We start from the raw sequence: 21740 nt of genomic DNA on the forward strand, positions 1-21740 counted from the left end.
TGTTTGTACACACATTCAAATTCACATACATCGTCCCAGAGTACTGTCACTAGTCATACAGTTTTAACATGGTAGGTGATGTTCCGGGAAGATGGAGTATGCGGTGGGAACTATAAACCTGCATGAGAAGAGATACAGTCTTAAAAGGTGACCTATAAAAGCATATGTGATATTCAAATCTGACAAGGGAATAGTTCAATTTCTCTTATAACTGTCAATTAACAAACATTATTTCAGTTTATCTAGTCCTTCACATAGGCCTAATAATTAATTAATAAATGTCTTCTTATGTAATGCGCTACCGTGGCTGTTCGCTTGTCTGTCCAGGATTTTAAATCACCTGTAGCTCGCAAACCGTTTCACCAATTGACTTGAAATTTGGTACGCATATACTATGTGACGTCAACTATCCGGGGTGATGATTTTTATTACTCTTTTAATTTTTATTATATTTTATTGTAGAATCAACTCTCTGCAGCGCGCAGCAGGGCGGCCATGTGGCGCATGCGTATGGGTGCCGTTCTCATTCCCTACCACCTTCACTAATCATTCTTGAGGCAGATTGAAGACTCAAGTGCCATCTTAAATGACAAATTAAAGAAAACGTACTAAGTAATTGCAACACAAAAATGAACTTAATCAGTTTTAACGCGAAAAGATGAGAAGCAGAAAAGAGAAGCAGTGGGCCGCTAGGGTGGAGAAAAGAAGAGCTGCTCAGGAGGCAGCAAGCGCATCAACCTCTGAGCAAACGAATGATAAACGTACAGAGAAAGAGGATGAGAACTAGGAATGATCAAGTCAAGTGTATTCACTGCACGTTATCGTGCAGTACGCCGTTACTGGTGTATTATAATAGGATAGGATAGTCAAGATATATTAATACGTTAAAACCAAGAGAACAGAGAAGACATGGAGCGACTTAAGCAACCTCAGATCAAGTTTCTCAGCCTCTGAAGTAAGGCATGAACTTAGCTATGGATGAATTACTTAATGCCACAATTATTTCTGTCTGTTTACCATAAACATTTTGTATTTAGTATGATGATGTCTGGGTGTATTGTTGCATTGAACTAATTATATATTTGTGCTTACTGACATAGCAAATGTATTTTTGTGTGTTGTGTTCTAGGACTCTGTTTTCTTGGTTTTCTTGGTTTTATGTTTTCTTGTGAGGACCAATATCTTCTCACCATAGGATGTTAGTAGGTTATATATTTGGGATAAACAATGTTTGCTTAATTTCCTCTAACCACCATCTTTCTCTTTTGTTGTAGAATCCTGGCGACAGTAGGATCAGAATTTGACCTTCGAACTCTGCGAGCTGTACGTGTTCTGCGGCCCCTGAAACTAGTATCAGGAATCCCAAGTATGTTCAAGAGACTCACTTTCTAAGTGGCATTTATGGCTTTATGTTAGAATTAAATTACTGAAAAGTTTTTGGATTTCATTTTTTTTGTTTTATTATTATTATTATTATTATTAATGCTCATTTGGCAGATTCCTGTATCCAAGGAGACTTACAAGCTCAGAGCACATTACAGACTTTCACATATTTTACAGTTGTAGCACAGAGAGTATAAGTGACTTGCTCAAAATCACAATCAGCAACCTTGAGTTTCTCTGGTCACTTGGCTACACCGTCTTCTAGATTAGAAATCGCATCTCATTCACAAGAATTTTTCTGCTTCATTCTTAATTCAAAATAAAAAAATTGCAATCATGGGTTTTTCAGTTTTAGTCTTTCAATTGGGGCAAATCTTTTGTTTTAGCTGGACCGTGAATTGCTTCACAAACCATGATGAGCGTCATTACTTCATTAATTGTAATCATTCACTGCCTCATAAGGGCACAAATGGCTTTACATGCTATTAAGCACAATCTTGGACTGTTATGAAAGCTGACACCTGACATCCAATTCTTTCCAGCATTACCAGCAGCATATGTAAACTGGAACTGGTGATGAAAATTGTGACTGTTACAATTGTCATTTATTTCAGTAGTAAGCAGTTATCATGTACAAAGTAGTTACCTGAAAATATCCTGTCACTCTACTTGTTAACTAAATGTTAACTGAATATTAATCTCATTGTCATTAGAATAATAAATTAATATAAACAAAATAAATATATGGTATCAAACTAGTATTTAAAATCTAACAAAAAAAGATAAATCTGAAGTAATGCAGGCCAGTTCTGCCTTTTACTTACCAAACAAAGGTATTGTCTCCTTTTATCTTGTGTGCTTAGTTATGTTTATTTATCTTAGAACGGTGTATGTTTTAATATACGTTTTCATTTTTTACGATCAGTTCAGTTATGTTGTCTGTTCAGGAAGTTCACTTATGAGGAAAGCTGTAGCCATTGTCTGTCTGTAACGTTACTGAGAAATACAATGAATGTGAACAGCTGATGGTAGTGTATTAACGTCTGCTTTGCATTGCACAGTTGATACAATACCATTATTTGCTGTTTACTGTGGCACATTTTTGTTTTATTGTCAGACATAAGGGGCCAACATGTGTTACATTACTTCTCCTTATCTGATCTCTGTCATAGTTTGGTGTCAAATTCATAATGTAACATAAATTTCTGCACATTATTTCACCATCCTTTAGAGTAAATTGGATGTTGTGTGGTAGGAGGGCTCGAGTGAGAGTTTTAATAGTTGCTCATTTTGCAGAATGTTCAGTTGTCTCCATCTTAGCTTTTTTTCCAGAATTATAACAATATGTATTGATATTTGGTCACAAGCAATGACACAGAAGCCAACAATAAGCTCCTCGTTTCTTGGACTGAAATTTAGAGATATTTATGCTTCAAATGAGAGAGATGAAGCTTTCTTGTTTACCATTTATCTACTTTTCATGCAGTCCCATCATAAAATAACTCTTTTTCCTCCTATGCTTTGTTAGGAATCGACAAGACTCTTATGTTTTTAACCCATTGACAAAATGTAATTGTTTTGTCAAAATTTCCGCAGCTACCTTTATGTGGTGCCATCTAGCACATCTAGCAGCTATAACGTTTTCTGATCCTATAACTCACACACCACAGTTTTACACATTTGTGGGGCCGTTTACAGCCTTAACCTTGATTTTAGATAGATAGATAGATAGATAGATAGTTAGATAGATAGATAGATAGATAGATAGATAGATAGATAGATAGATAGATAGATAGATAGATAGATAGATAGATAGATAGATAGATAGATAGATAGATACTTTATAAATCCCAAGGGGAAATTCCCATACTCCAGCAGCAGCAGCATACTGATACAAAGCAATATTAAATTAAAGAGTGATAACAATGCAGGTATAACAGACAATAACTTTGTATAATGTTAACGTTTACCCCACTGGGTGGAATTGAAGAGTCGCATAGTGTGGGGTCTCCTCAGTCTGTCAGTGGAGCAGGATGGTGACAGCAGTCTGTCTATGAAGCTGCTCCTCTGTCTGGAGATGATCCTGTTCAGTGGATGCAGTGGATTCTCCATGATTGACCGGAGCCTGCTCAGCGCCCGTTGCTCTGCCACGGATGTCAAACTGTCCAGCTCCGTGCCTACAATAGAGCCTGCCTTCCTCACCAGTTTGTCCCTCTTCTTTATGCTGCCTCCCCAGCACACCACCGTAGAAGAGGGCACTCTTCATATCCGTCTGGTAGAACATCTGCAGCATCTTATTGCAGATGTTGAAGGATGCCAGCCTTCTAATGAAGTATAGTCGGCTCTGTCCTCTCTTACACAGATCATCAGTATTGGCAGTCCAGTCCAATTTATCATCCAGCTGCACTCCCGGGTATTTATAGGTCTGCACTCTCTGCACAGTCACCTCTGATGATCATGGGATCCATGAGGGGCCTGTTCCTCCTAAAATCCACCACCAGCTCCTTGGTTTTGCTGGTGTTCAGTTGTAGGTGGTTTGAGTCGCACCATTTAATACAGTCCTTGATTAGCTTCCTATACTCCTCCTCCTGCCCACTCCTAATGTAGCACCACGATAGCAGTGTCGTCAGTGAACTTTTACACATGGCAGGACTCCGAGTTGTATTGAAAGTCTGATGTATGTTGGCTGAACAGGACCGGAGAAAGTCCAGTCCCCTGTGGCGCTCCTGTGCTGCCGACCACAATGTCAGACCTGCAGTTCCCGAGATGCACATACTGAGGTCTGTCTTTAAGATAGTCCACGATCCATGCCACCAGGTGTGAATCTACTCCCATCTCAGTCAGCTTGTCCCTAAGGACCAGAGGTTGGATGGTGTTGAGTGGGAGTTACCACTTAAAGTTACCAGTTACCCTTGCATGTCATTCACTGTGCAGCTACATCATAAAAGTGTTCACAGTCAGGTATTTAAAAGCTATATATGTACTGTATAGCTTTTATAGGTTTATAGGCTTATTATTGACAAATATAGAAAGTACAGTGAGCTTCTTACTTGCATGTGCTAATTGGCATGGAACACATCACCACTGTCTAGCACCATCATAAGCGAGTATAACACCCTTATTTCAAAACTTCTGTCTTCCTTATATAAATGCCCAAAAATGGAGAAATGAGTATCTTCATCTGTTCTTACATGTGTTCTTCACCTTGCATTTCTCCCATATCTTTATTCATCTGCCACCTACAAGTCACCATCTAAACTACTGTATATGCGGCTCATTTCTACACTCATGAAGTCATAATTTTTTAGTTTTTTTTTATTTTGATATAGAAAAAAGTGTTGCAATTTCTACATGATGTGAACAAAATGTTTGCAAATACCCTTAAATAAAAGACTGAAATGTGCACTTTAATCACATCTGAATTGTTAGATCTGTAATTTTAATCTGTGCAGCACAGTGGAAAATCAAGTAAAAATGCGCCCTTGTCCCAGACGTTATAGAAGGCACTGTCTATACTGTGTGTGTGTATATATATATATATATATATATTGTCACACACGTGCGACTAGGAGCGAGCTGAGTGGACCAAGTAGAGATGATTACCCACCAGGCCAGGGGGTGGTGGGGTGCTCTAAATCTTTTTCTACAATCTTTCGGGTGTTTTTATTACATGGCCATAGCCACCACCTGACTTTCTGCCATAGTGTCATGGCCAGTTTTTGGAGGGACACCTCTGGGTTGTATTTCCATTTCATTATATCACTCACCTGCCGACCCAAGGTCCCCCCACCTTTCTCAAAGGATTTTTCCTTTATGGGGATCTTTGGGTTGGTCCCCATCCTCAGGAGCCCATAATAGGTCTCAACTGTGTTCCTTTTAGAAACTGGCCCTCGTCTGTAGGTCCTCTGCCTACGGTGCCAGGTTCTCTTTAGGGAGAACTGGGTTGGAACATGCTCCAGATCCTTCCGACACATACCATCAGACCTCAGCTCGGCAACACGAGAACGGTACTCTTCTACCTGATAGGGCTTCAGTTGTTTGGAACGATGGTGTGTTGAGACGTAGTTTTGGTTTGGCTTCTGGTTCCACAAGAAGGCCATCCTGCTGACTACGCCACTGTAAAAGAATGAGTCTCAACACACTGGAAAGGTTTGGGGCAGCCACCCATATAGTGTCCCTGCCTGCAAAAGGTTTAAAGACAACACAAGGATGTTCTCAGGTTGAGTTCCCAGAATGAACTGAACTGGTCTGGAAAGAGGGAGGTTTTCTATGTTGTAGACCAGAAGTGATGTCAATCTGGGTGCTGGAACAGGACGTGATGTCAGTCTGTGTACCGGAACAGGAAGTGACGTCCGTCTGGACACCGGAACAGGAAGTGACATTAAACCAGGCAGGTTTTTCCATATTTGGTCTGCAGAGATAACAGAAAAAAGTTTAGAGCATCCCGTACCCCCTGGCCTGGCAGGTAATCATCTCTACTTGGTCAACTCAACTCGCTCTTAGTCGCACGTGTGTGACAATATAAATATATATATATATATATTGTAACAAAGCCAAGAAACTTTTATTTTTCTTCACCTGTGTGGCACGTCTTCCCTGTGACCCACAGGCACAGCACAATCCCAAGCACACCAAACAAAACCCACACAGTACTTCTTTGCACCACCACTCCTCCCAGCAAGCGTAGTCCTCCTCCTCCTCCCGACTCAGGCTCGGAGTGGTGGCTGCTGTCCCCTTTTATAGTCCACCCGGAAGTGCTCCAGGTGCTTGATTGTCGAATTCTGGCTGCACTTCCGGGTGTGGCAAAACTACTGCCCAGAAGGGCTCTGCAGCTCCTACTGCTGTACCCCCTGGTGGCGCCTGCGGAACCCACCAAACTCCAATTCCCATGAATCCCTGCGGGAAACCGAGGCACCGCTCCAACCCAGGGGGGTTGCCATCTAGCATCCAGGGGGAGGTATTGCAAAGTCCATGGCTGCTCCCCCTGAACATATACAGAAGGGGCAGCAAATACAGCTACCTGATGACAAGTTTTTAAAGTCAACTCAATTCAAATTAAAATCTTAAGCTAAGTTAAAAGCATAATCAAATCATAAAAGTTTATTAGCCAATGAAGTAGGAGTTCAAAGATCAAAGAACATGAGCTTGAGCTTCTTAGAAGTCTTCATATGGTAGATATAAATTTAAGGGACTTGTCTTGATGTTCTTTGTTCACACGCAATTTTTGCCTGAAATTTTTAAAGCCTGTATACTTTGTAAAAGTTGTTATGAGCAACATGTTTTGAAAAAGGCAATATCAAAAAGTCAAAATTTGAATTTGAAAGGTTTCTTAGGCAGATCACTTTGGGTATTAATGCCATGCTTGTTATTCACCTCCCTGTTTTAATGTAATCATAATAACATCCACTGGTTATTTATAATAATTACTACTCTGCCATCTGCTGACTATTTATAAACAAGAAGACAAAGAGAAATTAAAATTAGAGAGGGCCCTTAACTTTTTTTTGAACACGTAGCTTCAGCTGCACACAGATGTACTCCACTAGAAGTGCTTCCCTTTCCGGGCTTTGCATTTACAATCAGAGCTCTTCAGTCTCTTTGGCAATATGAGAAGATAATCAGACAATATTTGAGTGTGTACGTACATGTGTGTGTGTATGCACGTGTCAATGGCCTCTCTGTGTTATTATCTCTTGTTCCTTTGTTTCCAGGTTTACAAGTGGTCCTTAAGTCTATCATGAAGGCCATGATACCTCTGCTACAGATCGGACTGCTCTTGTTTTTTGCTATTCTTATGTTTGCCATCATTGGACTAGAATTCTACATGGGCAAATTCCACACCACCTGCTTTGACATTGTCACAAGTGAGTAGAACTGGGGTGAAGTCATACAATGGTTCACTATCACTTATATACTACTTATTTACTGTATATTTAATGGCAATAAACCTGTTTGTATTTACTTTCTCCATACTAAACTTGCCAAAACACTTTACAGACATAGTGCGGTGTGAGACCCAGCGGGTTATGTGATTCACTTAGGGTGACACATAGGGTCTTAGTTATACAGAATGTTTTGAACCAGCAGCCATATAGCTTACAAAAATACACACCAAAGAAGCACATCCTCTGCTATGAATAAGAGAATCGTAAGAAATCTAAAATGTCATATTATGCTTGCAACAAATTATTTATGTGGTGCTATAAATGTATGGCAAAATGCTCATGGTCAGTTAAATAAGCTGAAATGTATGCGTTGATGTTCACATGCTATATACTGTATTAAGAGCTGATTCACCTTAGCCACTCAACCAGTGAACACTAATTCAGCATGGAAGTTACAGCATTGTACGCATTGATGTGGCCTGAAAAGTTTCTCAGGTTCAACTGGAGATGTGGTGGCAGTAAAGAGCAGACAAATCACCGAGCAGGAGTAACAAAAAGACATTTTTGAGTAAGGCATTGAACTGATAACCTTGGATTTTATCGACCCAGGCTTTTAGGTTAGGCCACATTCTCGTCTGAGTTTTAAAGCTTTCTAATACTTATTAAGGCACCTACAGCAGTTTTTCCATCTATCATCTATACCGTATGTAGGGACGAGAGTAAGACTCCATCAGTGTTCATCTGAACGTGAGCATTACTGTCACTCTTCAACAAATATATTGCATTTTTTATTTTTCAGAGGGGTGTGGCCTTTCACTTATTTTTTTTTAAAAGCAAATTGTAAAGATGTAATATAAAATAAAGATAGCTATGAAAGCTGTATATAGTTACATACACCAAAACATTTTGTTGCATTATAATCAGTCTGGTAGTATTTGATTGAGTCCTTCGTGTTAAGGAGATCTTACATTCATAAACACGTAAGAAGTATGAAAGGAACCATTTTTTAAGCAAAAAAAAGCAGCTTATTTTTAAAGGACAATGGAAATTAACACATACACATTGTGGGGAATTTGCACATTTTACAGTGTCCATGGAAAGCAGAATGTAGAAATGTGACAACATAGGTGAAAGGGCCATCTAACCTGGAGTTCGACTGTACAAGTACTAAAGTAAAATTACTGTAAATAATTAAACAATCTATTATCCTTTGATTGGATTTTGACTTTGTCACTTAAATACCAAAAATAACTTTACCTAAATACAGTGCTTTAAATCCAGTATATCAGTTCGGCCTAATAGCAGATTTTAAGGCAACGATGGGTGTAGCAATTTACACTTATCTCTCTTTTATTAAAAAAATCCTGGAGAGAAACACTAGGGATACGAGACATGATCTTCACGTGAAGACCACGGGAGACACTTAAAAGACCCTCGAGATTGGCCACGGAGCGTCTCTCGGGGACCTTAAACATGAGACTTTGTGCCAAGAGATTGACTCAGGACCGTCTCACGGGGATGAAGAACATGAGATTCTTGCAAGACACGCCCTACTTACAATCAACATCAAATAAGACCATGGGCAGCAAAAAACTCAGTCGTTTAGAGGCTCTGAGCATACACAGATCTAGGGCTCTCAGTGCATATAAAGCGTATAAGAACAATACGTTATAAATGAAACGTCAACGACTAAGCGAAGAAGAAAGTAGTGCAGAGAAAAGAGACTCAAAAGCGTTGGAGAGACAAAAAAGAAAAAGAATTATCTAGGTGCAAATTCAGAAAATAAGGAAAGTAATTATCCACCAGGAACAAGTGGAATTGAAAAAAAAAAGCAGCTCCAATCCGGACATTGGCGCTATAAACATGCAGAGCAAGTTAGAGATTATGAAAGCAGAGGAATTCGAAAGGTTAAAAAAAAATAAATAAAAAACGGCACGATACACATGTGGGGAAAGTTAAAGAATATGAAAGTAGGAAAATTAGAAAGTATAAAAAAAGAAAGTAAAGATCGCAGTAGCACAAACAAACTGAAAATATTACTCGAAAAAGATGAAAATAATCACCACGGACCGGGTGTCATTGAAAAAAAAGCTGGACAAAGCGAGGCCAGAAATAAAAGACAAAGAGTAGAAAACAAAGTAAAACGCCATAAAGAGGTTAAAAAATAAGGGGGCCAAACACATGCAGAGTAGTTTAGAGAAAATGAAAAGTGGAATTCAAAGACTCAAAAAAAAAAAAGAAGGCGCGAAACACCTACAGAGCAAGATACCGAATATGAAAGCAGAAAAATACGACAGTGTCAGAACAAAGAAGTAAAGATCGCATTAGCGCAAACAAAGAGAAATTATTACTCGGAGAAATAACGAAAAGGCAAATAGAGATCGAATATATGGACACAGGTGATATGTCAGAAGTATGGAAATACTGTAAGGCTTTGAAGTTTAAGTCAAGAGAATTTTAAAAAATTGAGTTTATTTCACATGCATTTATTGGTTACTTTGCAAAAAAATGATTAACTGCTGATGATGAAGATCGTTTTGTCTGTACTGAAATTCCAAACAGAGAAAGCTATCCTGAATTATAGTACAAAGTCATTAAACACAAGTCTCACTGACCTCATTAAAAATATTCAGCATATTGGGACGCGAAAGATTCCAAATATTGTTTTTACAGTAGTTCTGAAATAAAAGTGAAACTAATGAAATAGCAACAATTCAAAGAAAAAAAAAATCTTCAAAGTGGGGGGGGTTGGGGGGCGAAGCGAGTGGGGGGGACAAAGCCCCCTAGTAGGATAAAAATTAAAAAAAAAACAAGGGCAATATATAGAAATTATTTATTTTAGAATGTATATCATAAAATCTGAATGAAATATATTTGTTTCAATAGGGGAGATCCGAGAAGATAAGCCCTGTGGGAATGAACTACCGTCTCGCTTGTGTCCCAATGGTACAGAATGTCGGGGCTACTGGACTGGGCCAAACTATGGCATCACACAGTTTGACAACATCCTCTTTGCTGTGCTCACAGTCTTCCAATGCATCACCATGGAGGGCTGGACAGAGCTTCTTTATTATGTGAGTACGACGTAATCAAAATAACAATGCGAAGAGAGTCATTTTGTTAGGAATTTGATTATTTGCAGGCACTGACCTGTAGCTGTGTCATTCTTATTTTTATATGATGCATTATAAGGAAAAGATGTGAGAACCCTGGGTGGGGTTAAGCCTTGGGTTTGATTTCTGTTGTCTATGTATGCTGTAGCTGAGAGATTTGCCATCACACTGGCTAGTCTAGCCTTCAGGTCTTGGTTATAAGGAAGTGTTTCTTTAATTGTTTGTAAACTTTTAAAAGTTTTAAAAATGTTTCATTAATATTAATATGATTATATTATGTTTAAGTACAGAGAAAAATGTTTAGTGTTATAAATTAGCATGCCAATGTTAATTAAATTAAACTCTTAATAAGCTTTTTTGTCAAAATGTCTTGAAATAAGAAGACTTCTACAGTTGCTTTCACAGGTGTTACAGTTTTTGTTGTTGCTGTTATTACTTAAAGTCATAATGATCAAAGATTTAGGAAGCTGAAACCACAACCCATTATGTACCATTTGAACTGTAGTTAGGGTTGCCGGATTAGAAAATTAGAAATACGGGACACTCTTAAAATCTCCCTCTATATTACTATATATATAAATTTATACATGCCCCCTACACATCCAGACCAATATATTATATAAAAGTAGAGACACAAGTTCAAAACATAAAGCAAGGATTTTAATGGGTTATGAGGAAAACAAAAGTAAAACCTTCTGAAAATTATTTAATACAATCTACAAAAAAAAATCTGTAAAAGTGAAATCATTTGAAAATATTTATTTAATACAAAAAACAGAGAAATATTATTATCATTATTTAATACAAGCAGTTAGAAAAAAAGTGGGCCGTGGCAAGTAGTGACAACGCATTTTGCTGACCGTCACTGTATGTCAGCGTTTCTCAACCTTTAAGTATTTGCGACCCAAGTTTTCATAACAGTTTTAATCGCGCCCCCTAACATTTTTTTGAAACCCTAATAAAATTTATTCCTAGATTTTTTGCTGCCTATACACCGCTACAAGTTTAATTATACCTACTTAACTTTTATCGACATTTATCTAACTCTATATTTATTTTTCTACTATTAGAATGTAGTTTAAGTTAATTTGATTTGGTTTCAATAGATGTATTTTTCGTATTTGCGATTCTTGTTTTCTTCTTCACGCCCCCTTTTTTGTTACTTCGGGGGGGCGCGCCCCACAGGTTGAGAACCACCGATGTATGTTGCAATGCTGGTCCAGAACTGCACAGCTGGAGAGCACAATGGTAAGAGTGTCGCTGTCTTTAGCCAACCAAAACAACTGAACAAGCTGCAAACAGGCAGCAAATACGAGTTTCCTCGTTACATTTGGGTTAAAATTAATCAAGAGAATCTGAGAAAAGAAAGTATAATTACTTATAAAGTTACAACTAAGTGCTGTAAGAAGGTAGCAAAAATATATTTTTATTATGAAATTGGAAAATGAACTAAATATGGAACATCCCTGAAAGGTCAGTACGGGACAGGGGACAAAATTATCAAATATGGGACATGTCCCATATATAAGGGACGTCTGGCAACCCTAACTGTAGTAACAGGGTGTTTCCATTAAATTAATTTACATTTTTTTATTCATGTAATTGTACAGATATACACACAAGGTGGTCTACAATATAACCATTTACTTCATAACTGAAGAGTATTACCAAGGGTTTCAAATTACCTACTCAGTTCGATGATTTTTGAATTGTCACACAAATTAACGCCTTCTTCAAGTACAAAAACATTCTTAAACGTATTCCATGGAGTGGGTTTTTGAGAACATGAAGCACTGCCTTTCTCCATAAATGACCAGAAGTACCACTCTTATTCTCACCACCCTTCCAATATTCTTCAGATCAAGCATGTTTGACAAAAAATAATGTTCAACATGGCACCGGCAGAACCTAGTAACTGCTTTGATGTTTGACGCATTTGATAAGGTGTTTAAAGGAATTTATGCTATCCGGCCCAGATTTTACACTTACAGTTTTAAATATTACTTACGATAGTGTTAGAGAACTTACCTGTTGAATACATGGATTACCATATTCATTGAAGTTGTCTTTGGTCTAGCATAAACTGTGAACTTCAAAGAAACACTGAGATGGAAACAAGCTGTTTCACCCTGCATCTCTACTACAACAATACTGTAATTCCAAGAAGAAAACTGCTTTATATATGGACCAAATTTGATGTTCGCATAATCAGCACTTTCCCCAAATTTCATGTTTTCTGGATGTGTTGTTAAACATAAAAACAGTTCTTGTCTGAACAAATCCAAATCTTTACTTCCCTACTGTAGCAAGAAATGACCTTGTTCTGGTTTTTGTATCACATCTGATTTTTTTGTTTGTTTTATTGTTCCAATTTATTTTGCACTGTGGTGGGCTGGCACCCTGCCCGGGGTTTGTTTCCTGCCTTGTGCCCTGTGTTGGCTGGGATTGGCTTCAGCAGTCCCCTGTGACCCTGTGGTTAGGATATAGCGGGATGGATAATGGATGGATGGATTTATTTTACAGGTGATCTAAATCTGATATGAGCGTGTACAGCTATTGCACACAAAGAATAAAATCCATTTTTTTTTTTAGACAGAAGCAACCTAATAAATAGGTGTTGGTTGCTGTGCAGGGCATCTGTGAATTCATTAGCCCATTATTGGCAAGGAAGACAAATAGAAAATGAAAAATCGCAGCTGTTGTATCGAGTGCATTTATCACTGCTGTATGTATATGTAGAAACCTATAGATACAGGAGAGGAGCCAGGACTAGTGGGAACGAGATGTTGAGGTTTTTGATACAAAATAATGGCTACAAAAGTAATATAAATCCTTTCTTAAAAGTCATGATTCCATCTTATGTATTACTGATCACTCTTCTCTGAAAAGATCAGATCTGTGTCTCATATGAGTGAAAAAGTGGGGATTGAGCTACATTATGAACATAGCCTTATTTTGTTCTCAGAAGTACACTATGAGATGATATACGCTGTGCTGCAATCCGACGTCAGACCCTCATAGTTTAACAAAGGCAGTGTTGCAAATCATGAAAAGGAGTAACAATCTGAAGCAACAAAAATGAATAGAATAATTCCAGAAATTGAACAGAACAATTCAGGACACATAAGAGATTGGATTGTAACAACAAATCACAAAAATCACTGCAGAAAGACTATAAAAAGACTTAAACACAGCACACCTAGACCTGTACTAAATGGATGCTGACAAATCAGGTACAGTTTTCTTCATGTAATATTTTTCCTGCATGTCAGTTTCTAGAAAAATAAAAAACAGCTTCTATTCTACTCTATCTATCCATCTGTCTGTCTTTTTTAGGAGTATTTTATATCTCTCTATTATTAAAATAATTCTTGGGAGGGAGACGAGACATGATCTTCTCGGAAGACACTTTGAAGTCCTGCGAGACTACTTGCACGACGCGCTCCACTTACAAACAAATTCTCGGAGACACTTTAACGTCCCGCGAAACAAAGAAGTGAGATCAAAGGACAGCTGCTGTGCAGGCTTTTAAATGATCGTCGCACAGTATGGCACTAGCAGCCTTTGGGAATAACTCATTCACTACAGCTTTATTACTGGCAAATATCAAGAAATAAAAAATGAATGAAATGGAAATAACAATCTCTTTAAATTGTATATCCGGATAATCAAACCCGGGGGTGGGCAAGTAAAGCAAGCAGGGGACAGAACCCCCTAGTATATTTACAGTATATATTTATTAGTAATGACTTTGTCAACACGCATCTGAAAAAGTAAAAAATAAGTACAGGTTACTTCCATACCACAGAAAAAATAAAGACAAATTAGCCACACTACATTTTGTCTTCCTTAATCCATATTTTTCTAAGATTTTACATTAACCAAAAATGTTATTTTATATTTCAGGCAGCTAGCATAAACATTTGATTATAACCTTTTTGCATTACATTATTTGTCAGTTATTATTGGCAATATTCTTCAGGCTATGTTTTATCTTACTATCCCATTCTGCATAGTTTTTATTACTTTATTTTTTAATTCCCTTCTGTTATTTAGCCAAACAAGGTAGTTTGATGTGTTACCTTCAAGCTTGGCATTAAAAGGATTGAAGATACCATTAAAGTCCTGTGTGTCACTTTTCAAACTGACTTTTCGTTCCCTTTGGAGGTATTTTAATTGCAGGTAAAGGCCTCTTAGAGGGCACCTGCATTCCATTACCAGCGGGTATAGTTGTTCTGCCCCGCCAGTGTGAATTTGCCTCTCTACCTTACAGACATTTCTTGCAGAATATTCCACAGATGTTGGTCTCTGCCTCGGCACCTATTGTCAGCTGAACACCCCTACGCACAAGCTACATTTTAATTATATATTATTATATACTATTTATTTTTTTTACAGTGTGAGCTATACTGATTTAAGAGATTTATTTACTGCCTCACAGTTAGTTGGAAACGGAAATGAAACCAGCAACACTTTGATTTTCAGTGTACTGTCAGTTTGTATGGCAGTTTTGATTATTTATTTTAACATATTTTTCATTTGTTTTCCCTGCTCCCGTACATCTTTTGAGTCGGTTTGGATGCTGGCAACTGTTTCTTTTCCTGCTTTAATATTATTAGGAGCACTGTTGCTCTGGGGTGCTATGGAAAATATAGGAAATACAAGCTTCATAATGGGCGGCATGGTGGCACAGTGGTAGTGCTGCTGCCTCGCAGTAAAGATACCTGTGGGTTCGCTTCCCGGGTCCTCCCTGCGTGGAGTTTGCATGTTCTCCCCGTGTGCCTTGGTTTCCTCCCATAGTCCAAAGACATGCAGGTTAGGTGGATTGGTGATTCTAAATTGTCCCTGGTGTGTGCCCTGCAGTGGGTTGGCGCCCTGTCCAGGATTGGTTCCTGCCTTGCACCCTGTGTTGGCTGGGATTGGCTCCAGCAGACCCCCGTGGCCCTGTAGTTAGGATATAGCAGGTTGGAAAATGGATGGATGGATGGAAGCTTCATAATGGGAAATTTCAAGTGAAAACCTACCCAGCGAGTAAATTCAAAGCTATTTGTTATCTGATTTTGCCAAAATGTAACATACCACTAACTTCTCACCTCATTTCATTACATAAAATAAAACAACAACGATTAGCCAAATCAGAAATGACATTTGGGTGTCTTGTTTTATTTGAAGCAGTGCATTATCCACTTACGGCATTTCATTTGCTTTTTATTTTCCCTCAAAGAAATAGAAGTAATCTTCAGATTTAGTGGAAAATCAACAGCAATTTTGTGTTTTTTTTTTTAAAAACACAAAAAGAACTGGAAGGTGAAAAATCATACATGGTAGCTTTTTAATGCTATAATAACTCATTATAACAAAAAGTAGCACCTACAGTGCATGCTTATGTTAAGGCGTGACTTTAAACTATAAAGGTTGGCTCTGCTTTTTCTCAGGTCCAGAGTCCTGGGGTCAAATATGATCTCTGGGTCGGAATACCTTTTCATTTGTTTTCTTCAAATTTGATGTTAGCATTATCTAAATTGACCCTGTGTTTCTGTGTATGCATTAGTAGGCCTTGTGAAGAACCGGCATCCTGTCTAGTGTGGGGTTTAGCCTCCTTGAACTGGATTAACTGGGTTGGAGGATGTCCTGTTATTATAGACGATAAAAGAAAGCATCATCTTAGCAATAAAACAATACAGCACATTCAGTATATCATCCAATTCCCTCAGCGTATTTTTCCACTTCATATAATGAGAACAGTAGCCGCCTCCGGCATTAATAAGTCACTTGAGAGAGAGGTGCAGCAAACTTAGCTTTAGGAGCAAAGAACTCTAAAAAGAGAAAGTACATGGAACCTTCCAGAGCTAAAACTAACAGCTGATGCAAACCAGAAGCCAAAGCTCCCTGCTGGTACTCCAAATACAATACAGAAGTTGTTCAATTTGAATGTTATTACTTTAAGAAACTCTTTCTTCTCAGCAAAGTGCTCGCTTCCTTCCCCCCCCAGCCATTCCTGGGTCAGCTGCACTGTTCAGAAAGACACCTGACAGTGACGCACAACCAAGCGATGGCCCTGCCGCTTTTCAGAGTGAGGCATTGTGTTTAAAGATAAATTTAGAAACAGGATGTACAGCCAGAATGAATGCTGACAGTGAAGACACAAGCAACTGCCTGACACTCACCTTACCCACTGCACCATAATCTGAAATGTTTCTGCACATTTCCTTACAGAAAAAGAAAAATGTCTTTGGCAAACACATCGAATAGGCCCCCTTTTACGTTAATTGTCCATAGCTCCAGAATCTGAAAGGCCAGTCTTTAAGTAGTTCATAGCAGAACAGTTTGATGTCTCATTAACAACGCTTGTCACTTTGTCTGTGTCAACGCGCCTCAAAATAAAACAATAGCTTGTCTTTTCCCGCAGTTCTCCGTTTTTCTCTAGGGTTAAATGAGATCTGCTTTCCTGGGCATTTCCCATTCTGTAGCTAGCCTCCCCTTTTTAACACCTGCAGGTCTCTTCATTTCTTAGTTTCTGCCTCCTGTGCTTTTCTTCAATAAATTTGTCGCACATCTATTTCTGTTTCCGAAATTGTAACTATCTTGTTTTTATTAATCACTTCTATTTTTCTGTCTGCACAACAGTTGCTGCCTTATTGTATTTTAATGTGGCGTGTCTCCAAGGTTCTTATATAAAGGCTGATCAAACTTTAATGGCAAAGAGAAGGAATTGCAGTGCCAACTGGAGAAAAAAACGAAAGCTTAGTAGAGCTGTTAGCAGAGCTTGAATGTCGGTCTGTTAGAGACATCAGCAGGACAGACTGGGTCCTAGTGTGCAAACGTCAATGAAGTCTAGTTGAGCATCTTGAGCGTGGACCATACGGGACGTTTTTTAGGCATTTTAACTGCCCTAACACACACACACACACACACTAAAGAGGTGGTTCGTATTTCTGTGTTGTGTGGTAGCTGTCATTACAATTGATTACAACAGAGTGTCTCATAATGTAAGTGACCAGCAGCCTTCAAGAACACGTGTCACAATGTTAACACCATACTCATTTTATAATATTGTTGACGATACCAGGGATGCTACGGGTACAACTGTGCATTTTTAAAAGATCTGAATGAGAATTTGGACAGATATCATTTAAAAGCACAGTAGCTTTCAGGGTTAATCTGAACCACAGTAGCATCGATTGAACTGCCTGCCATTTTAGAATTGTATTTTGTACAAATAATTGCCTCTAACAGGAGTGAGGAGTGGTAGCAGATGGTTGAGAACTCTTTAAGAGCACTGAGAAGAAAGTCAGACATGCCAAATTAGCATAGTTTAGTTTTTAAAGACTAAGAAATGTTTATTGTACTAATACTAGGGGGCTCTGCCTCCTGCTCGCTTCGCTTGGCAACCCCCGGGCGGGCGCTACACGCTAGCCACTTCGTGGATCTGCCGCTCGCGTATGGGGAAGCAGATGTACAATTCAAACAGATTGTTATTTTCATATGAATTGTTACATATGCATAATAGAACTAACTCTTTTATATTATAGCAAGTAATTAACTATAGTAAAAAATAGTAAAATGTAATAAATTGAAAGAAAATTATGTTTCATGTTGCGTTAGAGATATTCATTACGTTATACGTTTTCGTTCTTTTTGGCTTTGAAATAAACATGCAAATACTTTTTAATCTTACACTTTCACTGTAAAACTTCATTAAAAACAACTAGCCAATCCGCGGCATACCATACGCCGCATAATCAGGACGGTTTTTTAATGATTTTTAAGCACAGGGAGAAAATTAACATTTGAAAAATCAGTAATGTAATAAATCAGCAAGAAAAGCAACATTGTAACAATGCACGGAACGAACCAACACACAATCGTCCGTGACGGAAAACTGGCGGACCGCCATCGCTCATGTGCACACCTCCAACTCGTCACTTGAGTCATTGTCGTCTTTGCACAGTCCACATGCACCTGTGACTCACGTAGACTTTTCATTGCTCTGTGCGGTTTTGGCTGCTTTTCTATATATAATCCACCAAGACACCCAACCACGGTAGTAGCGCAAATTGCTGTATGTAGTGTGTAAAACAGTTTGCTATGGTGCACGCGGTCGTGTGTCATAACCGAAAACTCGGTTTTTAAAGACTGCTTACCTCATTGTGTTTTAACCTCCGTTGTAAAGGATTGTTTTAAGGATCCCATGGGATACCCCTCGCAAACCGTTTTACACGCCGCATATGGCGATTCATCTCCGCGAGAAACATGCCTCTATGAACAGCCAACGTGACTCGGAGGTGCAATGTGGCCTCTACGACAGACGAATATAAATGACGCCGTTTTTTCTGTGTCGTCACGTCCGAGTTGGTGGGCGTGGCTCTGCGAGTTGTCGTCGTATCCAATGGTCTTGGAGTTGGTGGCCGTGGCTCCTTCCTGCATGCGCCATAGGTGTCTTACTTGTTGGCGGCTTAGTGAATCCACGCCCCTTCCGGTGTGCTTTCCATGGGTGTCTTGCCTTAGTGAATTATATATATAGATTTTTTGAGTTAACTTTTCGTCAATATCGCATTGAATTTTGATTCCATGTTTCGACTTGCAACGTGACAACGCAACGCATAACTGCCCATGTGTGAATATCGTTTCTTTCTCTCTAATAAATGAACCGACTTTTTCTGATGTTTGTCCCTGTGATTTATTATTTGTCATAGCAAAAGCTATTCTAATGGGAAACTGTAAACGTTTTAATACAAATGGCATATCAAGATCTCCTTTGGTGTCTAATGTTATCCACGGAAGATGTACAACATTACTTTTCTTGTCGCCTGTTAAAATTTTGCATGTCATTGCCGTGTTTCTGTGTTAGGATTGCCCTTGCACTCATTTCTTCTGTTGATAAAATCATCAATAAGATTTTGACATAATAAGTCTTCTTTTATTGGGAAATTAAAGTGAGGAAAACGTAAACGTTTATAAGCGCTGAGAGCGAGAGCAGGAACTGTGCCTGGCAAAAACATTTACACGAATGAGAGGTGAGTGGACCGAGGGCGTGATTGTAAATGGCTGAGCGGAGGGCGGGACTTAACAAAATCTCATGGAAAAAGTCTTGTCTCAAGATTTTCTTTTATGATAGAGAGATATCATAAGGGTATACCCAGTCTAAAGTAGCTCCAGCTTGTGTCCATCTAAGATATGTCACAATAATTGGGATATGGAGTGCCTTAAGATTTCCCTGAACCTTTCTGACTATAGACCTAGTGACTAACATGTCCGGGTGCGTAGTATGGCATTCTTTCATTCCACTACCTAGTTCAGATGTGTTTGCACATTTGTATCTTACTTGGGAGCTGACAAAGGGAAAACTTCAATTAGTTATTCGTATACTTATGATCATCCATCCATCCATTATCCAACCCACTATATCCTAACACAGGGTACCAAGGGTCTGCTGGTGCCCTGCCCGGGGTTTGTTCCTGCCTTGTGCCCTGTGTTGGCACAAAACTAATGCATTACACAATGCAAATATATATCCTAATTATTTGTAAATCTAATAGACCCTTACAGTGTAGGATGGCAGCTTGCTTAAAGGGGGTATGAGCTACATGTTGTATTTGTTTGCTATTGCTTCCCTTCAAAACAACATTAATCAAAAAAAAAAATGATCTTATTCATACGATAATCAGTCACAAATGTTCTACGAGTGATATGTAATAGCTGCTCAGCAATTTATTGACTGCCCCTGGTCAATCAGAAGAAATAACCTATTATTGCTTCAGATAGGAGTTATCAGTTATCTTAGCTGGCCGTATTAATCAGCCCTTCAACAGCAGTCCTGCACTCTTTAGCCTGTCATTTCTGCCATATTAATGCACCAAGAGAAATATTTTAATAAAAGACAACTGGCAAAAAGGTTTTGTGCAGATAGCTGCTGCTCATTATGAATTAATTGACATTAACAGTGTCTGTCAGCTCATCATTTGTTTTAGCTGTTTAATTATTTTTAAAGAAAAAGAAAAAACACATTCTGACCAAATGAAATGTGCTTTCATTAACCATGTGTCTATTATGAATGAGACCGTTCCATCTGTAATTTGTATGCTGTGAAATATAATTATTGATTTGTACAGAATGGCCTATATGAACCTATAAATTAGGCTTTTATATTGAGGCAAAATAAAACAGCATCATGCAGATGGCTAGTCTTTCTAGTTTCTCATGAAGTCGATAAACAATCTTCCAAAATGTTACGTGTGCTTGCCTGTTTTTTCTGGAATATCATAAGACTTTATGTCAGAATCTTGTATTTTGCCCTAGGAGAAGAGAGTGGGGGGGATCAGAGGGTGACAAATGCAATCAATAGCTCCTTATTCAACATTAGCATGCCAGATTCTCCCATAAAGCAGCTCTTTTTAAACTAAAACATAATCCTATTTTAATATTATGCTCGCATATTATAAACTGATCAAAAAAATTAAAGGAACACTTTGAAAACACATCAGATCTCAATGGGGAAAAAAATCCTACTGATATGGACTGGTAATGTGTTAGGAACAAAATGATGCCATTTCGTTATCGTTTGATGGAAATGAAAATTATCAACCTACAGAGGACACCCCGAAGATCAAAGTGAAAATAATAATGCGACAGGCAAGCGAGTCCATTTTGCCTAAATTTCATTGCAGCAACTCCAAATCATACTCAGTAGTTTGTATGCCCCCCACCCTTGTGCTTGTATGTATGCCTGACAACGTCCTGAGACGACGGATGGTGTCCTGGGGGATCTCCTCTCAGATCTGGACCAGGGCATCACTGAGCTCCTGGACTGTCTGAGGCATTGGATGGACCAAAACATAATGTCCCACTCTTGAAGGTGGTCTATTGGATTGAGGTTGAGGCGAGTGAGCGTGGTTTTGGGCAGTCAATGGTATCAATTCCTTCATCCTCCAGTAGCTGCCTGCATACTCTCGCCACTTGAGGCCAGGCTTTATCATGCATCATAAGGAACCCAGGAGCCACTGCACCAGCATAGGCTCTGACAATGGGTCCAAGGATTACATCCTGATACCTAATGGCAGTCAAGGTGCCATTGTCTAGCCTGTAGAGGTTTGTGCATCCCTCCATGGATATGCCTCCCCAGACCATCACTGACCCCCCACCAAACCGGTCATGCTGAACGATGTTACAGGCAGCATAACATTCTCCACGGCTTCTCCAGACCCTTTCATATCTATCACATGTGCTCAGGGTGAACCTGCTCTCATCTGTGAAAAGCACAGGACGCCAGGGGTGGACCTGCCAATTCTGGCATTCTATGGCAAATGCCAATCGAGCTCCAAGGTGCCCACTAGCAGATGTTGGGCCCTCAGGCCTCCCT

At 38.9% G+C, this 21740-nt stretch overlaps 1 protein-coding gene across 1 annotated transcript in view; it reads left to right on the forward strand.

Annotated features, from left to right (window-relative positions):
* LOC120540050 (voltage-dependent P/Q-type calcium channel subunit alpha-1A-like) overlaps positions 1–21740 on the forward strand; it is a 514575-nt gene that overhangs the window by 287894 nt on the left and 204941 nt on the right. The window contains exons 5-7 of the mRNA XM_039770511.1: positions 1275–1366; positions 7095–7247; positions 10155–10342. Of these exons, the coding sequence (XP_039626445.1) occupies positions 1275–1366; positions 7095–7247; positions 10155–10342 (433 nt within the window). The remainder of the gene's footprint in view (positions 1–1274; positions 1367–7094; positions 7248–10154; positions 10343–21740) is intronic.

The sequence above is a fragment of the Polypterus senegalus genome, chromosome 12 (assembly GCF_016835505.1).
Source record: "Polypterus senegalus isolate Bchr_013 chromosome 12, ASM1683550v1, whole genome shotgun sequence".
Lineage (NCBI taxonomy): Eukaryota > Metazoa > Chordata > Cladistia > Polypteriformes > Polypteridae > Polypterus > Polypterus senegalus.